The sequence below is a fragment of the Hyalella azteca genome, unplaced genomic scaffold (assembly GCF_000764305.2).
Source record: "Hyalella azteca isolate HAZT.00-mixed unplaced genomic scaffold, Hazt_2.0.2 contig17690, whole genome shotgun sequence".
NCBI lineage: Eukaryota > Metazoa > Arthropoda > Malacostraca > Amphipoda > Hyalellidae > Hyalella > Hyalella azteca.
In genome coordinates this window covers 208,796-234,002 of record NW_025947465.1, presented here as the reverse complement: position 1 = coordinate 234,002, position 25,207 = coordinate 208,796, and the positions used below count along the sequence as shown (strand labels likewise).

Below are 25,207 nucleotides of genomic sequence, written 5' to 3'. Positions count from 1 at the left end.
AACAGCCTGGGTCCGAGAAGGATGTCGTTTTGTAGCTCCCACACCATATCAAGGTCCTTAAAAGCAATAACCACTAAGTGGCAACGACGTTACCATTACCATATTGGTAGGGTAGCGGAAAGCAGTCAAAGTTGCTGCCTGCGACCGTGAGACACGTGCCACTTCCCTCCGAAAACTAGGGTTGAGTCCTAAACCTCATCGCATTTTTCAAGCCCTTCCTTTCCCACAACTTTATAGCGGTACGGCAAATTTAGCTCCTCTGCTAAGACGGCAACACAAATCACACTGTCAACTTAGCATAAATAATGAAACTTTATACAAAGGAACGTGAGAATTACTTTGAGGTGATTGGCCAGGTTATCCCGCCTGGTGAAGTCGTGGCCACAGAGAGGACACACGAACGGTTTCTTTTGGTTATCGCCGCTTTCGTCGTCCAAACTCTCTTCTTTGTTGGGAAATCGACCGCCAGGTCCAATGATGAACTGGGAGCCGTCCTCACTGAGGTCAACTTGCAGCACGTCATTCTGTACGACGAACAAGTCAGGAATGGTTGAAGTTATCCTTACGCGTAGAAAGTTTGCTGTAGATATGCAACTCAATAAACAAAAGACACGCCACTAAGTAGAGCCAATAAACCACGACTGAAATCCTGTGACTGATCGTCACAAACGACGAGTTAGAATAATTAACTTCCAGCAAAATAAACCCTGGTTCATGGATGATTTTTGTATTGAGTACAACAATATGCAAAGTAAACTTAATCTTTACGTCGTAGTAATAATTAACAAATATCGTAATAATCGTTATTAATTATGACAACGTTATTATTTATTTTTACCAACAGGATCCAGCTGCTCGTGTATTCAACGAACATGAATTATATATAGGCAACCGAAGAAGATTTTTTCAAATACAACCAACAAGTTTCAATGCAGACAAACCGTACCGTATCATCATCGTTGTCTAGGGGGCCGTTGGAGCGGAAGACTTCCTCCTTGACTAGATTGGAGACTGAAGACAGCAATGAAGCCTCGTCACAATCTTCATTACGCTGTAGGTCGTCGTCTCCGACAACGCTGTTATTCGGCATCTTTGAAACAAACATAAATACATAAGCTGATGCTTCGTAATCTCTTCTAGTTTCTTCATACTGTGGCGTTCTGCATTACGTTTTCCACTTAAATATTTGTTAACGGTTTCCTTTACCTTCGATATAATATGATTGTATGGTCGATAAGTCTAATAGTCGTGTAGCTGCTTATTCACAGATCATTTATGAATATTCTTGATTGCAAATAATATCCATCTCGACAATGTGAAAAAATAAATTCTCAAATCAGTAAAAGATTCGCTAACAAAGAAAAAAACTAAAAGACTCATAAACCCATTTACAAAAATTGTTTATTTTGCAATCATGAGAAGAAATTAACGTTAGTAATATTAACACCACCATGAATTGCTGCGATAAATTCTTAGCTTAGCATCAACATTATGTGGGTTCACGCTTCTGAAAAGGATTGATGTTTATCATCAATACGATAATTTTGTGTCAGCATTTGACGTGACTAACTTTTTCAGGAGAGATGAGAGCAGGTTGCGGGTCGTCGCTGGAAGAAGACGAGCGGTCAACCGATCCTTCTTTGGCGCCGAAACAAACTCCGTTGCCCATGGAAGCATCTTTCGAAATGCCACCCAACGACGCCTTAAGAAGAAGTCCGTTAGAAGAGGTTTTTCTTTATGATTTAGTTTATGCTATTATTGAAGTAGAAATAAAATGCACTAAACTTCGTCTAACGTACGGTTTAAGAATAACGGAGCTGATGAGTGATGATGCTTCTTTTCAAGTGTTTTATCACACCATGGATACATTTTATAAAATATTATTGTGGGATCAATCTTGAATATTCGAACCCGTAACTTAATGCTCTAATCTTTCTGTTCAAAACCATTCGGCCTGCTAAAAATCCAGGCATAAGCAAGAGGGCGTTTACTCGCTATTACGAACATTCTCAAGCATTGACAAGTTTCCATTCCCTTCCCCAAATCATTCGCCGACGTCAACAATCTCATACCTTCACCAGGTAACGTCAACGATCCAAGGAGATCATTACCTTGGACGTGCTGGCCAGACAAGGCCCGTTCACGGGGCTCGGGGCGACTTTCTGGCGTTTTAGTTGAGGTGGGCCGCAAAGACGCCCATGAGGGGACGTTTCCTGAGCAGGTGAGTTGACTTGACCAGCAGCGCCTCCGCTGTTCAGAGGCAGAGGTGTCAGTCTTGGAGGCTCGTCTTTCTTAAAAGATCCGTCTGAAAGCAACAAATTCAAATTGAATAACATACTTTGAAGCATTCATTATGGAATATGGAGTAGAAACTGATTAAACGATGAAAAATGCTGAAAGTTTGACTTGATAAATGATACTTCATAATCTTCAAGGAAAATATCATGTACAAATTTCCGGAAGCGGTTTTCCGGGAAAATTTAGACGCATCGGAGAAAATTCACAAAAAAAATTCTTGTAAGGATAATTGTGAACTGATTACGATACAGAGGAGGTTCAGCCTTTCCAAATAAACCATCTAAAATCTGAAAATATAAAAACTAACAATAAGGATAAATAGAGATTCTGAATTTTGCACCGTGTAACTTCAGACGACGTTCAATTAGGATGTGAAACCAACTGATAAAAAAGAATAAGAACTGTTCACGCTTGGTTATTATTTGTTTTCTCAAACAATATGGAGCGCTGCTGATATAACATTTATTGAGGTACGATAGTATTATACTAGTAATAGAGGGGTAAAATGAAATTATTAGGTGCTTCGACATTTTAACCAATTCCCTACGCACTTAACAAAATTCATAGATTTGCTTCGCATAGTCCTAACAAAAATAGCTTCCACGATTGTAAAAGCTGCTAACCTGCACTTCTTTTCTTCTTGGGGACGAGCGTGGCGATTCTTGATGGGGAGGTAGAAAGTTGAGGAGGTGGTACCCTCAACTGAGGAACTGGGGAAGACACCCTGGGGCTGTCAGGGACCGCTAGACCCTTCACTTGTAGCCCCTCCGCCGTGCGCAGCAGCGAAGGCACCTCTGTCTCCGCCACGTGAACTTCGCCCTACAAGAAGTACGTTGTTAATACCACGATAAATCCAGGAGTTATTAATTTACATAATGTGAATGCCATCTTGTGAACAATCAATTCTAAACACACATCAACTTCAGCCTTCACGAATTCACCATTAATGTTTTCTTGTTTCTTAAAGTACGCATACACATACTTTGCACTAGCCATCATAATAATGAGAAACGAGGGGCAGAAGTTTGTGTTCTTTAACTCCGATTGTTTAAGCTTTTCGGAGTAAGTTTGAGAATAGTAGAGCAAATCTAGACCCAATCCAGAATAATCTTATTATTTTGTCCAGAAACTGGTGAATAATACGTGGAATGGCGCTCGGAAAATACAGTATAGCTACTACCTTTTATCTGAGAAACCGAGACCTCGAATTCGATTTCTCTGAAAACATAAAATTCTACGTTTACATTAGGAGCTGAATCTGCACCTTGTACATGAAGTCGAGGAGCGCCTCCATGTCATGCGGAGAGACGTCCCTCATGTACACCACAGGATGCTTGCAGGGCGTGCGTGCTATCATCTCCTTGAAGTAATCGCTGCACGTCGCCAGCACGAACTTGTGCGCTGAGAAGAATTGCCCGCCGCAGGACAGCGTCACATCACAGTAACTTTCCTGTCAAACAAAGAGCCGTGAGTTAAATTGTGGTACTTGAAACGTACTGGATAGGTTTCCATATATCAACGCACTAATGCGCTTCGTCAGACAAGCTTCCAAATTGAATTCTTCTTCTGCGTTGAGATACGCGTGTTATAAATTGAATAAATAGAAAAGGCTGTAAATTTTTATCAAAACTAACTGCGATTCGTAGATCATCGAGAGTCGTTGCGAAGATGCTCTGGTGGTTGTTCCATCGCAGCGCCAAGTATCCGCTGGACTCAGACATCTTGCCGGGCGCTTCACTTCGCCGAAGTTGCAGTGCTCAAAGTTGATCGCGTGACGCTTGTGCTTCTAATGGCGCGTGAACGACTATCTGGAAATATATCAATTATTAGAGATCAAATATCAGCATAAATCATAATTATTAAACTCCTGAATCAAAAGATCCATAAATTCAATTATCAACCACAACTAAGACTTGTAGTCTAATACAGCGCGCTCTGGAGGTCACCTGGCAGCAACGCTAATGGAATGCACATTGCACAACTTGAAAGAACACAAGCCAAGAAGAGCATCCGAAAATCACCAAAGGGGAACATGAGAAAATTCAGCTCTAGACTCGAGTGATCAACCCAAAATAAATACTATGCGGCCTCTATCTAGTAGTTTATTCAATTAAAAATCGAGCAAAAAGGGATACGTTATCGAACGAAAACCGATTTAACCATTGCATAAAATGTGTATTGAATCGTTATATGTTCTTACACTATCCCGATAGCGGCGTTGACTAAAGAAACAATTCTACGGTTAAATCGTGCTAGTATCTTTTCCGCCAAAAAGATTATTATGAACAATTTGTAGCTAATTTTTCTTAATTCTTAGAGTCTCAAATATCGCGGATCAGATTCGTGAAAGTAAAGAAATTCCAACATAATTGAATCCTTTTAGAGAATGAAAGCTATATATTGCATAACAGAGAGAATTATCCATTCTATTTCATCACAAATGAGAGAAGGGTTTATCAACGACAAAATTTCCTCACGTTGGAGAAATGTTTGAAAAATTCCCTGAAAATGCAGAAGAGGAGAAGGAACCTTTATCGGACACTAAAAAATAGTCCAAACGACGTGAAAAATGTAAATCCTTCATGAAATAGCTTCGCAATAATTAATACCTAGCAAGTTTAACTAGACGAAGCTGTCTCACTGTGGGGAACGAGCAGCAGTAACACGCAGCAGGTGTGGCGTATTTTGGCAGGTGTACGCGGAAGAGTTGCAGCTGAAGGGCCAGCCACGCTGGCTTGATCCAACAGTAGAGAATGGATATGAAAGGGTGGGCCCAAAACTATATCTTTATCTCGCATGCCGTCCACGCATCACCATCGGCCCAGTCAAATTTACAACGAATTTTAAAAATGCAGTTGCTCATGACCAGTACGAATAGAAATTGAAATAATATTATCAATTGAGCAAAATGCCCAACAAGCATGCCAGTCACTGAAAAGACGAAAAGAGAATACATACTCAGTCATGTCTTCAGTACTCCAAATCGAAGGGAAAATTTTCACGAGCGCACGAAATGGTCTGTAAATGGCACTATGATCGATTATTTTCACACCCGAAAGTAATTCGCCCCAATTTGTAGAGCTATAAATTGTGTAATGTTTAATTTTTCAAATTCATATCAAGCTCGAAAACCAGCGATAATTCTCTTCACTAAAAATCAGAAAAAGAAAATACCAATCTAAACAAACTTATTGTTACAACTAAATAAATTGACTCACAGTTCAGTTCTCGATGAAACTATAAAAAAGTATTGCTGTGGCCATGATACACTCCCTTGCCAACACGTGTATCTTTACGCTGATATTCGCTAAAATAAAACCCAAGTCCTGATTCCGTCAAAAGCACACAAAAATTTTCATTGACATAAAAATGATTATCGCTCTCAACGAAGCGGTTTGACGCCACATCATGAACAATTGAACATCAGAGAAAAAAGGAAAAGGGTTTAGATTTTGTAGTCAAACGAGAATGAACAAGATGTAAAAATACGCAGGTAATAAATTAATACTTAAGTTGGTAATAATTGGATAGCTTATATATGATAGAAAAAAGTGCGCAAGGCACCATATTTGGGTAAATACAACAATAGAGCTGTAGCACAAAATCCGGTGAATTTCTTCATCAAATACACTCGCGCCTCCTTGTCGGACGGTCCGAGCAACGCAAGGCGCCCTCACGGTACACGCAGCAGAGCTGCCAGCTGCGGCCCGCGGAGCTTTAAGGCTGCAGGAGGAACAGCAGCGATCAATGCTGGTGCTGTTGTTGCAGACTGGTTCTTGGAACAGTTGCGTGGCAGTTGTTTTAACCAGAGCTGTATTTTGGTTATCGAAATATTATCGTTGGATGTCAATGTTGCCTAAAGCGTCGATCTTGGAACAGCAGTGGAGTAGAAACTGTTCTCACAGGTACACTTAAGTGCATGGAACAGTAGCATAGAAGATCGAGTGCATTGATGCTGTGCTTCAAGTCAAAAACAGAGAATATTTTTGTCGCATACATAATGAGTTTTTGGTCATAGCGGCAGAATTATATGCAGGTCACAGCAGAAGAGTTTTCATTGTTGTTGCTGAAGCAGCTGAGTGTGTTTTTTGCTACTACAGCATCAGAATGACCGTGAAATTTGCTGCTGGTGGCACAGCGTATTGGTGTAGCATTTTGCATCAATCGCACTGTCATTCTTGGAGCTCCTTTGTAGCTGCAGCATTTGAACATCGGCTAAGTGAAGGTGCGTGCATGCGGCTATAAAGAGGCAGCTCGAGATTATTAAAGTTACCCCTCGGTGGATGTCACATGAACCGACTCCAACAGTCCATCAGTTCAGACTATTCAGTAGACAAATGCCCGTATAATTCATTGTCTGCAAGCGTGGGGCCAATCTGAGCTCATGTTTCATGGTTAATAATGAGGCATCTTCAATATTTTTCGAGCTGTGTTGGTATGTTTCAACAACAAGCAGTTTAGGAGCTATAGCATAAGAAGAGTAATTTCTGCCGTTGATGGTACTACATTTGTAGTACGTCCATGTGTTTTTGTCCGTGGCGAGGCGATTGGAAAATATTTACTTTACTTTGCTCGTCTAAGAAGCATCAGAGTATTATAAAGTTCGCATAATTTTCTGCATTTGCAATATCTATATATTCTTAAAATAATTGCAATGAACACTTCTAGTACACTAAAATAACTATTCGAACTAGCCTGGTTACCTACTAGCCTCAACGTAGAATAGACTTTCATAATAATTATATTTTCCATAAATACTTCAACCTTATGTCATATCTCTCGGTGTATAAAAAAGACTTGCAACAGTAACCGTGGGCTAGCGTCCGCGTGCGGATGTCACCCGCAACGAAGAAGTGGCCAAGGCAGCACCGTGAGGTTGACTGCACTCGCTACAAAGAGGCGGATGAAGTCTCGTTGTCGTTCATGTAGTGTACAAGTCGGGACAGACGATGCTGCAGATATGGTGAAACCAAACTAATTTATACGGCTTCAGGACGCAGTGCAGCATCGCATGTTGGAGCAACGAAGGTGAAACACAATCATTGCATGGTGTATGAGAACGGCGAAGTAAGGAAGTTCGTAAAATGCACTCTAAAATGAATATCGAATGCAGAATAGCATTCGTTACAGAAGCATCGAGCGGAAAATACTACTGATACTAGAGGTAGAGCAGCCTTAGAAGTAGGTTAAAAAAGAACAAATTTCACATGAGCAATACGCAAAATAGAAGTCAAGCAATACCGAAAAAAAACAGCAAGAAATATAAATGTCCATTATCAGTGGCTTTACGTCCAGAAGTGTATTAGTAGCTCTGCGGGAGGTAAAGCAGCAGTGCCACAGAGCACACGCCACATCGACAGCAGCGTCTCTGGTAAGCTCAGCAGCAGCAGCTGCACGACAGAGCACACGCCACATCGACAGCAGCGTCTCTAGTAAGCACAGCAGCAGCAGCAGCAGCAGCGCGACAGACCACACGCCACATCGACAGCAGCGTCTCTGGTAAGCACAGCAGCAGCAGCAGCAGCTGCACGACAGAGCACACGCCACATAGACAGCAGCGTCTCTAGTAAGCACAGCAGCGTCTCTAGTAAGCACAACAGCAGCAGCTGCACGACAGCGCAGACGCCACGACAGCAGCGTCTCACAGCAGAGGCAGCTGTGCAGCTAAACAGACGCCACATCGACATCAGCATCTCTGTTCCGTATTAAGCACAGCAGCTGCTGCACGACAGAACAGAGCAGCAGCTGCACGACAGATCTGATCAGCAGCAGCTGTACGACAGATCAGATCAGCAGCAGCTGCACGACAGATCAGATCAGCTGCAGCTGTACGACAGATCAGATCAGCAGCAGCTGCACGACAGATCAGATCAGCAGCAGCAGCACGACAGAGCAGACGCCATATCGACAGCAGCGTCTCTGCAATAAGCACAGCAGTAGCAGCTGTGCAGCGCAATAGAACCACGTCAGCTCCACCGCCAGGCAGGGTCGCTGCACAGCACAAGACAGAAGTGTGTCGTCGTCAACCCTCCCCCCTCCCCGGCCGCACAACCCACCCCTCACCGGTACGAACGGTCGGAGCACGGACACCTTCCCGCCATCCAGGCTGAGAGAGGACGCTGCGCAGCGCCAGTCAGGTAGGTGTATCTGCTGACCCGCCTTCTTCACAGATAACCAAGCTTATCACGCGCACCGGCAGTCAAGCCACATCACGCCTTTCTCAATATATGCTCTTCCTCAATAATTGCCGATACTCTTCTTCAATAATCAAATGAACAACAAAATACTCGATCGCCAAACAATGTTGTCGCCAATGAAGAAAATTTCAATTTCATGAAGAAAATTTTAACGACATGATACCCCATAAAAATAAAATTCTGTGCATGCGCAACCCCAGGAGGTACGCCTCCAAACACACGCCTTGATATTACTCATGCCCACAACCATCGATGTCAGGACACGATTTCCATCAAGTAAGTCGCCACAAACATTAGCCACTTCCGATACAGACCCAGCAACAAGAATCATATAGGCCAGCAAGTATGGTCCAGTAAGTCAGTCAGATGACGTCAGCATGGCTGGCAGCTCCCACAAGCCAAATCCTGCTTGGTCAGGGACTCAATAGTCAGCCCCTCTCACTCGCTCGCCGCTACACATGAGGCAGCTCGTCGCTCCCAAGTTACCGGACACAAGCTTCGTGTCAAGCAGGCCTCACGGCCGCTCTGCTGGCAGCCCTTCGTTCCCTGTTCATTGATCCAGCCCTCCTGCATCTGCTGCTGCTGCTGCCGCCACCGCACGCTCCCCACACAACACTTGCGCCATCACACCAACTGCTCTCTCACTCTCTCCTCACCACATGCGCGCACGTAGAAGCACCGTCGCACCACACAACTGGTCCTCACAAAATAAACGAACATCATTACACTTCAGTGACTACACCAACTGCTCTCTCACTCTTTATCTATCCACACCACATGCACGTACACGAGCGGCCTTCGCACAATCCCAACTATCGTTCACTTCTCTTCGCGTGCACGAAGTCCTTCACAAGTAACGATCACTGTACGACCGTGCACTAAGAGGTTATTCTCAACATTCAGTGGCCCCCAAATCACAACATTACAATAGGATTTCGAGAACGAAAACCTTGTCCTTGGAGAATTCTCAATATATTTTGATTATCTAACACGAATAGCCGGAATCCAGGAGATGAAATGCTGAGAATCCGAATGTGAATATTAACACTTATTAATAAGGTAGATTTCATCGAGTGCTGGATTCTACAGCAAAGTTTGTCACCATTCACAACATTAACATTGACTCTCGTTCGAGCTTTCATTTATTGGCATGACTTTCGAATCGCATGAGGCTTTCTCAATTGATGTAGAATTTGTAGATCATGCACGAAGCGCTTATCACTCATGTATACAAGTAATTGCGCCAACAACCAGGTATTCGGCAACCAGGTAGGTACCTATATAAAAACGTAACAATATTGTACTGGGAGTTGAGCGCCAAGAAAACTTCGACTGCTCGGCAAAAAAAAAACGTAAAATCGTGGTAAACAATTATGGTTCACGCTAAAGTAATGCCACACTTGTAATGGTCCACGCTTTTCTTTTTCTAGTGTAATTGAATACAAGAATTCAAGTGTCGCGGAAAACTGTTGCCTTAACCTGCGCTAGATAAAGATAATATACATAGTTACTGAAAGAATAACAATAACAAAATCAATCATTTTCTCTCAATACAGCAGTATTTTATATTTAAAAAGGTCATTATTCGATGAACAGAATTAGAGAATGTAGAAAAATAACGTTAAGTTGTGCTGAAAGTAACAAGTTCAAATCAGTTGATACGCTAATAAGTTGACGTTCGCATTGAGTAGATGGACACTCGAGGAGATCAGGGCAATCCAAATTAATTTACGGGCCATGGAAGCATGACTTTGAATGGAATCGAATTAAGAATACGAAGAAAAATAAGTAGAAGAGATCGGGGAAGCAACAGGTGCTGGTGATGTAAGGAGAGTTGCTCGCTCGGGCTTACACTGATAACGTATCGCGGCAACTGACGCGATTGAGATCCATGAGATAGGTGGCTTAGAAGCTCGTAAATGTACTTGTGAGTCACTAAAGCACTGCATGAATCAGACCTGACTTGAAGTAGCAATGGTTTTAAGAAGTAAGCTCCAACGAAATATTATATAAACGTAAATCAGCACATTCGATTTTTCCTATGTTCGATTTCCTATGTCACGTAACCTAGGTCAAGTTATCTCTCAAGAAAGGTTGCGACTGGAAAACTTTTTACTTCCACACTGAGTTGACTAAATGCTAAGCAAAATGACTAAAAAAATTTAAAAAAAATGCAACTAATTAACTGAAAGTAAATGCTTAATACTTCACTTTCCAGCTCATGTTCACGCCACCAAGGGGACTGAACATGACTGAATATGAAGAGGAATGCTACGAAGCAGAACCTAAGAGATTCATTGCTAGAATAGCACGGAAGAACAATGGGACACCAAGAATTCTGAGGTTCTGGGACACGAAGTACGATATTCCGTACAGAAAGTTGAGGATACAACTAGCAAGATTTAGGTATGTAATTATGAGATTTAGAGGATAGACATGTCCGGTTAACTAGAGACATGACATGTAAAATAAGTGTTTACACTTGAAGGATTTTCTGGTGAACGGAGGACATCGAAAGATGCTTTTATATGTATGGTTTTATTTCGGAATCGAGAACGTATAAATAACCGTTGTAAATACACATTCCAAATGGCATAGTTTGTTATTTTAAACTATGTGAATTATAAACTTCAACACCAAGCCGATATGGAATAAGGGCACTTTTAACCAGTGCCATAAACTTCCTCGATGTCTGCAGCACGAAAGTGCCTAAATAAACTCTACACATCAAATACGGCACTCATTGTCACAGCTCCCCGAGTGCAGAATTTTGTAATATGAGTTGGTAACTGTGTCGTTATTATTCATCAATAAACTACGATCTAGTATGCGGCAGCTACGGCAAATAAAAGTAACCGCTAATGTTTGGGCGTCTTGGCTTCTTCAATATTTAAACATAGGGCAACCACCGTTCAAGTTTAAACTTGAGCAGCCCAGCATGACAGAAACTTCACCCAAAGAAGCAGCTAGGCCCATTCCACGGTTCTGTTGTACCCACTGCCTCACACAAAAATGAGACGGTCAATGGTGTGGGAAACGAAGCTCTATAATTCGATCCTTCCGACCCACGTGCTGCAGTCGACCTCGCTTTCAGAAAACGCTAGCCGCTAGCGCATTCTAACTCGAGTCTCGGGGGCGTTATACTTCAAATCTGGCTTTCTTGTATGCTTATAGTGAAGTGTCACAAGCTTAAACCAACTAGCAACCTCATTCAAGTCAACAAGATGAAAGTATGCAACCATAATCTAGATTCAGTTTTTATCATCCCTCGCTGGTAAGCTACTACGTAGTCATTAATATTGTACAAATACATTAGAAATAACGATCGAAACACTTGTTTTAACACGGATATATTTTTTTACCTTGCTGTATCACGGTTGTATCCTATAATAGAATTATGTTACTTTATGAGATATCAAGCAATTAAATTAAATTTCACACTAGACCAGTGGATACAATCGCACGCATCAAATTAACCGGATGAAATCTAGCGTGGTCGAGCAAGCGGTCGAAAGCCAGGACTTCCAATCCTGTCACGAAGTGAGCTCGTCACAACAGCGGCGGAACAGCCCATCTCTTCTTACTCAGGTCACGTATATCAGTGAATTTTAAACACGAACTCGTAAGTATTGAGATCAATTCACAAATTTATTTTCAATAAGAAATCCAACTAACTTGAAAAATCACCATCGAAAATGAAATCACCATCACTTTAAATGAGGCACATTCATTCACACACGAATGACACGATACATTTCCAACTCGTTTAGCTGGAGATTGAACCGTTCGGAAATTTAATGAGGTATCTGAAAGACAGTCACAATGCGAGATAAGCCTAACCAACACTCAGTCAAGTGTCAAGCAGCTATGTACCTATAGCTAATACCTAGCACACATCAACCAAGAAACAGAAAAGATCTAGTTACAATGCAATAATGTCAAGACTATTATTCCGAGTTAGAAGTGGGACGCTAGCAAGCAAAGGTAAACGTGTAGGGGAGCGGGCTGAGGACAGCAGTACAAACCCACCTACCTAACCTCGGTAGAGCAGCCGCGCTGCAGCAGATCATGTGACGGCGCCTCCTCCGTGAAGATACAACGCCTTCCTCTACTTCGTATACACACCGAGAACGTTCCAACACACAATTTGTAATATCACGACGTCAATATCAATCTTTTAACAACAGTTTCAAGTAACTTTCATGAACAACCTCGTCGACCTGACGGAGTAGAGCACGTTTTGAGACACCCGGCTTAGCGTTACTCCAACTCGACCTACACGCCGCCGCGTCAGGAGACGTACTGGGCTGGGACGGGCAGCTGAACCGAAGGCTGCGGTTGCTATTGGCGGTGCTGCTGCGTCTGCCGTTTAGGCGACGGCGGTGGTAGGGCTCAGCTCGCGTCGTTGGAAGCTCGCTGTACAGCCCTGCATCACACTCAATAGTCGGCAGCAGAAACTGCAGAGAATGTTCATGAGATGTATTCTGTTACTCCGTCTGTCCGACACGGATCATCGATCAGCAGTAGGATGTAGGATCAGGAATCTTCCATGAAGATTAGTAATCAAGGAAATCATCCGGTGTGATTAGAAAAATTTTTACGCTCAGGATGAATAGCCGATTCACGATTTAGGAAATAGCTTATTGAAAATTGATTCCATCAATCAGCAAATTCCTAAATGGCATTATCGTTTCAACACAGTCGACGGGCCATGAGCATCGTCAAATGCGATTTATGTTCGTGTACTGATGTTGTAACGAAAAAACTCTGGATGGTTCTACTTATGATTAAATAGATTAAATATGCAGCTAAATATTGATTCAATGTGTTAGCAATGACAACAAATGTTGCTTACGAAATGAATGCACGTTTCTGCAGTTCAACACGAGTAAGTCGCGGAACAAGCGAAAGAGGGAGAATGTACCATAAGAACTATATGGAGAAAGAAATCGCGGGGTTAGCTGACGCGCGTGTTTCAGTTTAGGCTGCGCCTACAGCTGCTGTTGGGGCAGTGCCGTGGGCACTGAGCAGAGAAGCCGCTGACTCAATCAGCAAGGAGTGTGCAGCTGCACTGGCGAAGGAAAACTTGTCGCAGCTGCGAGCGTTCCACTTGCTGCTCTCAGGTTGTCATATCACCTGCGTCGAGCTCACTGTACTTCGTCACGTACTTTTCATTTGATATTCTTCCATTTACTACGGTAAAACGTATTATCCGGAGACAAGCTATCCAGTATTAATTTTTTTCGCTCTGATGCTAACTAATATCTGTTAACTAAAGGGCAAGAATTATTGAGGTATGTCTGAGACTGGATAGGCCTCTATTAATAGTATTCTTTTAAGCATCCAAAACTCTCAATTTGAACAGAGCATTTCATATTTGATAACTTTTGAATACACAGCGTGACTAATCTTGAATGTCAGCTACATAGATCTTACTTACATGGATCTTATTTAAAACGTGTTGACTGTCTTTTGAATAAATATAGAAGGCACTACGAACAACTGGCGGTGGAACTTGAAATAACTTGTAGTTGTAGTCTTGTAGGAAGAGCTGTTTTTATCAAATAATTTTAATAATAAAGATTTTCCAATACTTGATATTTATTGTTGTTACAAGGAGTAGCAGAACAATTTCTGGTAACATATCTATGTACAAAACAGTATGTATTTAATTCTGATACATTTTGATCCTTATTCGTTCTAGTGAATCATTAAACTTTGACAATTTTGTCTTTATTTGCAGAAGACGCTTAAATATTTACATTTAAAAAAGAATTAGTCGTGGTTTCAGCATTTTTTTCATAATGGCTTAGTTAAAATGGATTGAGAACATAAACTCCTAATTAATGTTTTTTTAACTATGCTGGAGAGTCGCACCTTTTTCTTAGCAAAAGTTTAACTTGATGTGAGCCGGGCTCGTAATAGTCTGCGTAAAAAAATTTTCTACTAGGAATTATGATGGAAGAAAACTAGCACCAAATGAGAAACTGATTTTGTAAATAAGAAACAACGATTTTTAAATAAAAATATACATACTCTTACAGCACATACAATCATTAATCATAACAATGGTACATTGATGTTTTAGAGTCAATAACCAGAATAGAATATTTGAATAAAGCTTTGTGTTCACATAATGAACGAACAAAGACGTGAGGTGTTTGTCCCGCTGTCCAGGCTCATGCCTCAGGCTCATTGCCTTTGCCTGATTTGCCTCATAGTACCTATAGGCTATAGGCTATCGGCATCGGCTCTAGCCTCTAGGCACTGTATGCAGTGCAAGATAAAGGATCTGAGGGTCAAAATTGTATTTTCAGTTCTATGAATTCAAAAATTGAATCTTTATCCTTAATTTAGATCAAACGTAAAATGCTTAAGCAGAATCTAAATGAGTGGCAGAAGTTCGGAGTACCAAATTTTTAGTCTTGGGCTATCAGCTGTGGGCTCGATAGTAGCATACAAGCTGTAAACTGTGAATTTATGGTGTGAAAAAAGCGGGTCGAAACAGTCTACAAGGTGGAGCAGACTGCAGAGCAATGAGTTACGGAGCACCGGAAGCAGAGCAGTGACAGTGAGTTACGGGTTGGCTGGAAACCTGCAGCTAGCTGTGAAGTATGTGCGATGTTCTGAATCGGCTTTAGGCGTGTTGGCCTACGACCTACGTATTCTTCTACGCTGAATTCTTCTACGCTGACACACCAATTTTTAATAAGTAAAATCGGATCGCGGGCTTGAGAACTAAAATAAAAAGTTTTACCCATCTAAACCTTATTTTCTATATATTTAATAAAGAAAATAATTTAAGGCTAATACTCACATAAAATTTCATACCCGTTAATCTGGTAAAATATTTTATTGGTGTATGGATGGAAAATGGTATCGAATTAAAATTCCTTGATTATTTATGTGTAATATTTTGACTATAGCAATAACTCTGAAAGAGCTACCTAGAAGGTAACATATATATATTTACAAGCCAATTCGAGCAACTACCTACTTAGAGAAACTTGAAAATATTTCGCTAACTGAAACTTTTGTCACAAAAAAAAACTTTATTTTATTGACGATCTAATTAGCAAAGCTTTTCAACTTCCTTATGTAACATTCCATTAGGTGATTTAAATTACCGAGATAGGTGAGTGTTATACAGGTGGAAAGCAATCGGTGCAGGATCAATTTGTTTCACAGAATTAGTGAACTATTTATGGGGTTATGTCGCCGTGTTGCATGTTGTGCAGGAGAACCCCATCGTGCGAAGAAAATCATTTTTTGTGCAGAAAAGACACGTGTTGTGCAGGAGGGTTGTGTGTTGTGAAGGAGAGCTGCATTTCCCGTCCCTCATCATGGGAGACTCCCTGAAGCCAAGGACAAACTCATGGTTACCAACCACCATTGTCTGCTTTCCGACGCAGGATTCATCCGTGCAGCCCTTCCGCAAATGACATTCATAGCTTTAGGAATAATGTCAAACTGCCATTTAATATGCATTGTCGTTTCAAACCTCTTAGAAACTCTTGTAAACTCATGAACTTTCGATAACCAAAATGCTAATCCGATGCGAGTGATGAAATTATGTAGACAATAATTGGTAATTACTACACTTTTTGATTTCTGATTGTTCGGTAGACCACAGATTAATCGAGAAATAGAGTTTTATTTCTTCACATTGGTAATGTTTTACCTCACGGAAAAAATTCAGAAGGTACAAAAATTTTTCTTGCGAAACACACAACGACATTACCCGCTCGATGATGTGATTGAAAAATTGCCCATTAGGAAGACAATGAATGCTCGTGCATTTGAAAAATAATGCAGAAAAAAAGTACAAAAAATTTCACTCAACAAAGCGTATGATTGAATCTGCATTTCATAGACGTAAGATAGTGTTTTTTACATCTAAGTGATCAATGAATGATTCATTTCTTTACAGTCGGAACATTATTGTGGTTTTTACGAGCACTTGTGATAATTTCTTTGCATTTGCGAAGTCCCAAATTGGAAGCTTTGATAAAGCGTGCGCGGAGGTCGGTGAATCACAAAGGAAGTCGGAAAACGATCATGGTTCATCATAAATAGAGTTGCGTGTCGCGCCTCCAGTTCTATGTCCGTTCATGACTCACTGTCCAACGACCATGAGCGGTTTAATATTATTCGCCACTGTTGTTTATTGGATCTGCTGCAAACAGAGAGCTTATATAAAACAGATTGCAGCTGCCGCGTTCAGGGTCGTCCGAGACTTCAACTCAAGGACCCTCGAGTCACGAGTTAAAGGCTACAAGATGCCCTTTGGCCGTCCGTGAATGCCGAAAGAGTTTCTGCGAGTAAGTAAAATAAGAGACTTTCATAACAGTCTTCTGAAAAGATTATTGTTAGAGCCTCAGCAAACCCCGTAGATAAAGTTGCATTGTGATTATCGGAGCCTGCAGTGCGTCAGTTGGCAGAGCAGCGTGTATCAGTGATGCTGAACTTGTATAATTCGAGGACGTCTGCTACCTGAAGTTGCTCTGACATCAATGAGGAAATAATAATCACAAGTGGAAGTTTATCAAGTGGTTATTTTCAGACTTGTCTGCCATATTCGGTGGCTGAAGAATTAACGAATCATAATAAATTTAATCTGTCGTTAGCTTGTTTAGTATATGACATTAAACTCGAGTTTTTGAAGTTCAAATTTCACTCTACATCAAGAAACATTAATAAAATTACAATTTGATGGTGAGGATTTGAAACACATTGAACTCCATAAACAAGTCAACTATAGGATGGTTTGTGTTGGAAGTGGTCGCCCGTAATAAATGTGTTTAAAGGATATTTCCGTTTTTTTTTTAATTGGGACTAATTGGGTTTGGCTTCCTGTACTTTTTAGGTAGCATATCACTCTTTTACATTCGCATTTGTCTCAATAAATGAGATTAGTTTTTAGCCACTAATTAAATTGATGATAAAAGTTTTCATATTGCAAAAGATTGTCGTCAGATGTCATTACACTGGGTCTGATTTTATGTTGTGTTACAAAAAAAATATATTATTGTTATTGCGAGGACCGAGGTACAAGACATATAACACGCAGCAAAACTAACAGCAGAGAACCACGTGTCGAGAGCCTTGAAGGCAGGTGTGACATCATTGGCTGAATTGTGGGCTGTAAACGTAATTATGAAAATGCAACCTGCACTTTTATACCATAAAGAGAAAAGTTCAAAGAAATTAAAATATACGATCATAGTTTAACATCCACTCTTGAAAAAATGTTTTTTTTAGTAAAGTTATATAAAATCAAAGCAGAAGATGTCTCCCTGATATGCAGTGTCTTTGCGGGACCCTCGTTCTTTCAATTAATATGTTGAAAAAACTATCGATAAACAGATAAAAATTTCATTTATAGGCGAATCCGATCACTCATTAGTGATAGGATGCGCACATAAAAACGATATTTGCTACATAAGTTCTAAAAAATTTGAATGAATATTCAAAAAATTATTTTATTATTAAGCATTATTATTGGAAATGCTTTAATAAATACAAATATTCAAATGGAAACTTCTTTAGTCCATAAACTTGCATATAATGAAATGCATATTTGTTTCACTAATTCATTTAAGAAATAACATACGCTATGTAAAAATCGGTACACCATTCTAGAGAACTTTAGTAGTACTACAAATTAAGTAACGTAGGGATGTAGTTTTTAATATTAATTTAAATTTAAGATCGACCATACTCTGCAGTGTGAAGCGTTTGGAGTTTCCTCGTTGAAGCCAATCTTAAGCCTTAAGGTTGGAAGAGCACCTGAAATTAAATAAGGCCATAGATATTGAAGGATTATCTTAGGTAGCCGGCGAAAAAGGGAGAAAAATAATGGTCTAAAGTTTATTTGTGCGAAACAGTAATGGCATCAAGTAAAACACAATCTTTCAGTTTTAGGCCGTTCTCGCCTTTTAGCCTGATCCCTCAGTTCCAGTATTTCCTTCGAGGACCAAATACATCTAGTTTTGGCAGCTGCTATATCGCAATCTAATCGCTATAATCTTTTAATTCCTATTATTGATTAATAGTTGAAGCAAAATATTAACTTTTATTTAATAAATTTAGAATAAGCAAGAGTAGTTCATGCAAATCTCCCCATTATTCAACATTTTGCAAAAATTCTAAAATTCACGAAATTGGCACCGATCACGCGGACTTGTATTCATAAATTTTAGGGCTTATGATATGGCTTACCTATGGGTGAAGGAAAACTTTACCGGCAAATCCATCATGACACCGACTTTAGATGCTAAGTAAACAACGTCTTAGAATTGCAAAAGGTTTTTTCTTTCACTTCAGATACGCCCTCCAGAGCTCAGTAACTCCAGAGATGATGGACGTGTGACAGAACTCTTGTCAGTGTCAAGTATCTCCTGAAAATGAGATATGAGCCCTCACTGCGTGTGTTCCTCGAGAACAACGAACGTGCGCGTCGTTTACGCAATGCGTGTTCGTGAGGTGATCACTGATCACGAAGCTCTGCACAAGAGGTGTGGTCTGATCAGATTCTTGATGCCCCTCGACTTAGAGTTGAACACAGTGCACTCCAAATCTCGCTTGACCTCCACCTGCTGCATTGAATGACCTCTTTTACCAAGAGAAGAGAGCGTGACGTTGTTGCTTAGCTTGGGGGTCTTTCATGTGGGTATCGTTTGTTTCGCTCTAAATTCCACGGGTGCGAAGTCACGACGAAAATTATTTCGTTGAGCTGTGAGGGCCCTAGTGTGGCAAGCCAAGGCCCATGTGTGGCAAATCGTTTGCTATGAGCAGGCCAGAAAAATTCAGAACTCAGAAAAGCTACGTGAACTTTATTGTATCGTATTTATCATACTGGACTGACACAAACATATCTCAATAACAAATGGAAAGAAATTTACAAAATAATTTCTGCTTAATTTGTTTATATTTTTCAACTTCCTAACGAAAAATGCAACATTTTTTATGGCAGATTGTGGGCTTATCAACAAATTGAATTTTGTTTTACCTTCATTTGGTCTTTTGTTAGAAGTATTTCTGGGTTTCAAGACTTTTCAATCAATATACAGACAGCAGATAAAAGAGATCTTAATTTGTTCGCATTGAGGTGAAGAAACATAATGATTTGCAGGCTCAAAGTATAAAAATTCTAATGTTCATCTTAATCCATAGGTAAGAAATAATTGTCTTACCAAAGAATCTACATGGTTCTTTGATCTTACCAAAGAATCAATTGGTATTTTGGTTAGAAGTAGTGGTTACCTGAAAAAATATGAAAATAGACCGTTTTCATTGAAGGGAATTTTGCATAATTGAATATTTCTAGTTTTACCTTCAGTCCACCAGATCTCGTTTTAGTACATAATGTACGTACAATAGCGGTATATACGGAATTACAATCAATTGTCATCCAGTAAACTTTCTTAGACTGATAATGAAGATTAAAATTTTCAAGTAAACGACGCAAAAAGTTGAAAAGTAATTGATAGATGTATCTCTTTCTTGCGTACCTTCGTGATAAGTTGACTTCGGTATTGGAGAAATTTTGGTGCACTCAGCGAGCGTGACACATACGAGGTCTGTTCATGACATCTTGATTCGAGAGACCTCATACCCTCATTAGAATGCCATAGCCGAGCATTGCGTCAAACTTGTGCAAAGACTCGACTTCCACCAAGCGCGTCAAATTGCATTCCGTAACGCCCCGAAACTCGCTTTGCCATCTCGTCGCCCTGCGAATTGAGCAACGTTCAAGTTTCGTCGAGACGAAAAATGGGTCTCGACGAATCTTTGGACACAAAAATGACCATGAATGTATTATTTAAAATTTGGACTTGTTTAAAGATCAATCACAATTTAGTGGAAAAAAATGATTTTTAGCGTGTTTACCCCAAAGCTGGTTTGCATTGCAATGATCTAAGTAATTAATTTTGAACATTTGATGAGTAAAATCAAAGACGCTAAGTGGCCCAATCTAACAGAAGCCTCATAAAATTTTCAATCTCTAAATTTTCTGTTTAATCGTTTTTGGATATTGTTTACGTGGTCATAGAGATATTTTAAGCAATGAAAGATGTATTTCTACCACAAATATTAATCTACTCGTACGTGTACCGCAAAGGATCGCCTATTTTATTTTAGTTTATAGTTATAGGATTTTCCATTAGCTTTTATTGAGTTAAAATTAACCCATAATTGTTACACAATAGAAATCTCATGAACCTTCAATTCCCAAAGTTTGATAACTGCTTTTTCGTTTCAGAAACTTCTTTTTAATTTAAGAACATTCATCGTTTTTCTCACGTCTATGCTGATTTCCGCCCGCATGCGCGAACCTTTCCGTGGCCCAATGTATGCAATGTCGGTTTTCCTTTCAGTCGCATTCTTGTCGCCAGTTAGCGCAATCGCCGGCTGGTTGACTGGCACTTTCACTTAGCATCGACCTTCGCTTTCTCACCGCTCTTTTTCTCCGACCTGACTTGACCCAGTTGCTGAGCGCGCGATTGCAGCTCAACTCGCACACCGGTTTGCACGATGGCTCATGGTTGACTTGTGGCTGATCTCTGACTCGCTCAATGACAGCCATGGCTTCTTTGTAATGACGGCATTGTGAACCTCCGGCACTTTCAAGACGATCCACAGTCTCGTTGGTTCTCATCGTTCGAGAAATGAGCCTCAGTTTTTGCCTTCGGTGAATAGATTCGCTGCGAAAAATACTTCACTTATGATGTGCATTGCTAAGTTGATTAGTATTAAACAATAACAGGCCAGGTGAATTTATTTAAACGATTCTTTAGTCTGATGATAGAAAAAAGCATTACGGGAATAATAAAAAGGAACTAATATCCAGTTGCAGCATATGTTTCTGATATTCGGGATTAATATATTTTTTATCACCAGATACTCCAATATAGCACAGTATCAAGGCCAATGATCAGTCGTAAGATAATTTCAAAATATTGCATGTAGCTTGCTTGTATCAGTTCTTGTAAATCAAGGTTGATTTTTCAATGAAACTAAAATGAGTAAGTAAGGTATGGAAATTTATTAAAAATATTAATGCGGTTCATTTTTTAACACTTGTTGCATAAAGTGAGCTTGCAATGCCTTTCGTTATGATGACACGTACTGAGGCGCAGGTTGCGTGAAAAGGTCTTTGATTAGCTAAATTTGTGGCTCTGAGGCAACACTGAAATAAGGTTTTAAGGTGCTTTTTTTCGAAAGTTCCTGCGGAATCTGGATGCTCTAAGGAAAGTTTCTATTTAATTAGGACACTTACAAAAATTATATAGAATCCAATTTTTTTAAGTTTTATGATATTAGAAAATTTTGAAGAAGAGAGCTATTTACGGTGTTAGGATATTTTAAAGAAAAGTATATAGTATACAAGGTAATAGTATAAATAATCTTGCTATTTAGAAGAAAGCTTCAATGATCGAATTTGCTTCAAAAAATCACTTTAAATGATGTCCGTTATTTTAAGGTAAACTGTAAAAAAGCGTGCAATTGAACTGAACTGGGGACATAAATGCATACTAAATGTTTTATGTCATTACAAACCAAATAATCAGTCGGTTAACGTTGTTGATTTATCGAGATCATCTGCATATAAGTTGCCACTGAGGTAGCTATTTCGATTTATTGTTCCTGGCCGACGAATGGAGCTGCCATGAAGTGCTTAACATTCACATAGGGTTGAGTTACCACAATGATTGGGTGTTTCGCAACAATAACAGTGGTTTTAAATTATAAAATAATCATGAATTGTAAAGTTATCAAGGCGAGTTTAGTCGTAACTACGTAGACCTAATCAATAAACGTCGAATAACAAATAATTATGAAAAGAATTACCTCGGCGTGTTAAGTCATCACCACCACCATCGCCACGCTTGACCTCCATCATCACCTCATAGCTCTGGCACTCTCGTGACCCAAAACCTCCTTCCCTCACCACCCACTTCCCCCACCACACACTTTCACTGCTCTCGTGCCCAATAACAAATCATTGTCGTATTATTCTCGAGTACTCGACAGTAAACATAAGCTGCTTTCTGATTTCGATCGCAGGAATAAGAGGTAAGAATATTTCATGCACAAATTTTGATTGTCGCTTGCCGTTTATTTTCTAATAAAGACATCAATCGTGGTTTGGATAATAGTGATAAAAAAATCTTCGAAACGTATTGTTTTCAATGAAATTCATATTTTTCTACTATTTTAGGACTTACAACAGATCTTAGGAATTTTCCTTTTGATAGCAATAAGGTTTATATTATAATTCAACATTCAAAAACATTCATAGTGGCGAAGGTATCTGAAGCCTCTGCAAGCATGAGATCGCTACCTCAGCCGAGATCAGGTCACCAACAGAGCTAAAAAGTAAACGGATTTATTCTTCAAAAGTAAACGGATTTATTCTTCGAACTCCAACATTTCCACAGCGCAGCGATCTAGAATAGTCTAAGAAAGAGTTGTTTTGTTTTTACAATATGGTGGCAGTGTTTATTTCAAATGCTTTTGTAATTTTTTGTGCTAGCGTGATAAACACTTGAATAAATCTGTTAAAACATTTACTAAATATTGAGTTTCCGTAAACTCGAGACAGAATTAATCGTAAAATTAGATATAAACCCATATTAAATCCATTCAGCAACAGGAAATTCATACATTAAAGCGACTGAGAATTATAACAAAAAACATGTCTTTATCTTGCCCAAAGAGTTGGTGGATGTTTGCAATTCAGGAACTTTTCAATGCTCTAATTCTGAAATAAGTATTAGGCAAAAATTCTTTTATTGAGAAAATCATTTACCTCAGGCACTCGATTGATATAATCATTTCCCAGAACAAAGCTAAATGAATGACGTGATTCATCGTCATGAAAATCTCGACTCGCCAAATAAATAATTTCAAATAAGATACCGCTAGCAGCTGCACATGTTTCTTTATAAAATATTGTTGTAGTCTTACTTAGTGCGCGTCATGATGGCATGATACGCGCAGTGCTCGGCCTTATTGATTTTGTGCTATTATTAAGCAACATCACAATTTCTGGAATCATTTATTTCACTCGTTCAATTGTCAGTATGAATACAAAACTAAGATTTTGTATTATATTTTGTGAGAAGCAGTATAAAGGTGCTGGTCCAGAAAAATGCACTGAAATTCTTCAACTCATTATTTTAAAATACACAGCTTCTTAGCAACACTGGATGAACTGTAAATATTTCAAAGCTATTATTGCAGGAAGATCTTTGACCTTTCCGAGCAGTCTTTGTTCGTGCGTATGCTGCCAGTCTGCCACTTACGCGGAGTAAGGAGCCCTTGAGCGTTACAAAAATGAATGATGTGGAGTCTATCATTAACGGTGCTAATGAACCAATGAGATATCATTTTCCCCTTCTTTCTTATTGAATTACTGATTACATTTGATTTCAACATTGGAGAAACAGGAAACTGAATTCAAGTTTTTAAAGCATTTTCTCATATATGGAAAAAAGGCGCTATTGTGCTTGTCATGTCCGTCCGTCCGTCTGTCTGTCTGTCTGTCTGTCTGTCCGAGACTTCACGTTTTCGTCGACGAGAAAATGAGCTCTCTGTCACTCACTGCAGTGAGTACTGAGTTATATTTCTTTGTTTTGGGGGGCTTATTCAAGATATAAAAATTGAAATAAATTCTTCATTGACCCCAAACATCAAACTAATGTCGTGTGGCCAATAACTTGATTATTGCAAGAAAGGATTAATAAAGGTTATGAATAAAAAAATTATAATAATAAAAACTACATATACAAAAAATACAAAAAAAAATGAATCGGTGCTCTCCTAGCGGAATCATTCATAAGACCCTTGTCTAGTCTCAGTATTAGACTGAGCCTTTCGCTATGATGACAAATGCAAATTATTCCTAAACGAGGACGCGTCAAAGATGACCAAAAAAAACTAAGCAAGTAAAGTACCAGTATCCTGACTGCGATCTCTATAATGTGCTTTGTGGATTCGTTGAAAGAGCGAGAAGAATGTTTTCGGAGTCAGTTTGAATGGTATCGAGAACACTCGATCGACTCAAAATGCAATTGATTATTTAACGCAAATTCCACTCACACATGCAACGTAAATTTGATCGAGAACATCCTACACGAATGGTATCGGGATCCTGCAAACTGGAGGACTTCGATTCAATTCAATCGATTTCAAGTGAATTGCTGATAGCATACTGTCCAGACTACGCAATTTGACTCAAACGCATTTATATATTTACAGCGGGGTACGATGCACGGGAACACAAAGCCGATGTAATTTTATTCTTACTAATGAAGAAGAAATGGACACGTAAGTTTTCTTTAGGAGAAAACCTAACGTGTCAAAATATTAAAAAATAATTGTCGAGAACCACCTGCCACTAAATGTTTATTTTTATGGGATGCCAACCACGCGCCCGACCAGCAGATCACGTACAGTCCCTAGCTGGGCACAGTGTGGGCAGCCAATAATAATGTGGCATCGACCCAGGCCAATCATTGAGCAATCATCGGCCTTCAATCCCCCGCTCCTTCTTTTCTTGTGTCGTGCAATCAACAACGATAACCTGATCAAGATTTTCTACGAGTAAGAAAATTGCGTCTTTTCGGTACTGTCGATTTTGGCTGCTTCGCTTGCGTCATTTCCATGGACAATTTTCTAATTGCTGATGAAGTTCTTGAAAATAT

At 39.7% G+C, this 25,207-nt stretch overlaps 1 protein-coding gene across 1 annotated transcript; it reads right to left on the bottom strand.

The window, feature by feature from the left end:
- Positions 1-338: 338 nt before the first annotated feature.
- Positions 339-5,691, bottom strand: LOC108678202 (protein tramtrack, beta isoform; the record flags this gene model as incomplete). The annotated part of the gene is made up of 8 exons (XM_047885364.1): positions 5,517-5,691; positions 3,933-4,106; positions 3,563-3,748; positions 2,922-3,117; positions 2,112-2,305; positions 1,571-1,702; positions 947-1,090; positions 339-524 (listed from the first exon to the last, which is right to left on the bottom strand). Coding segments are annotated over exons 2-8 (1,125 nt in total), but the record flags the coding sequence as incomplete, so codon positions are not given.
- Between the last annotated feature and the right edge of the window lie 19,516 nt (positions 5,692-25,207).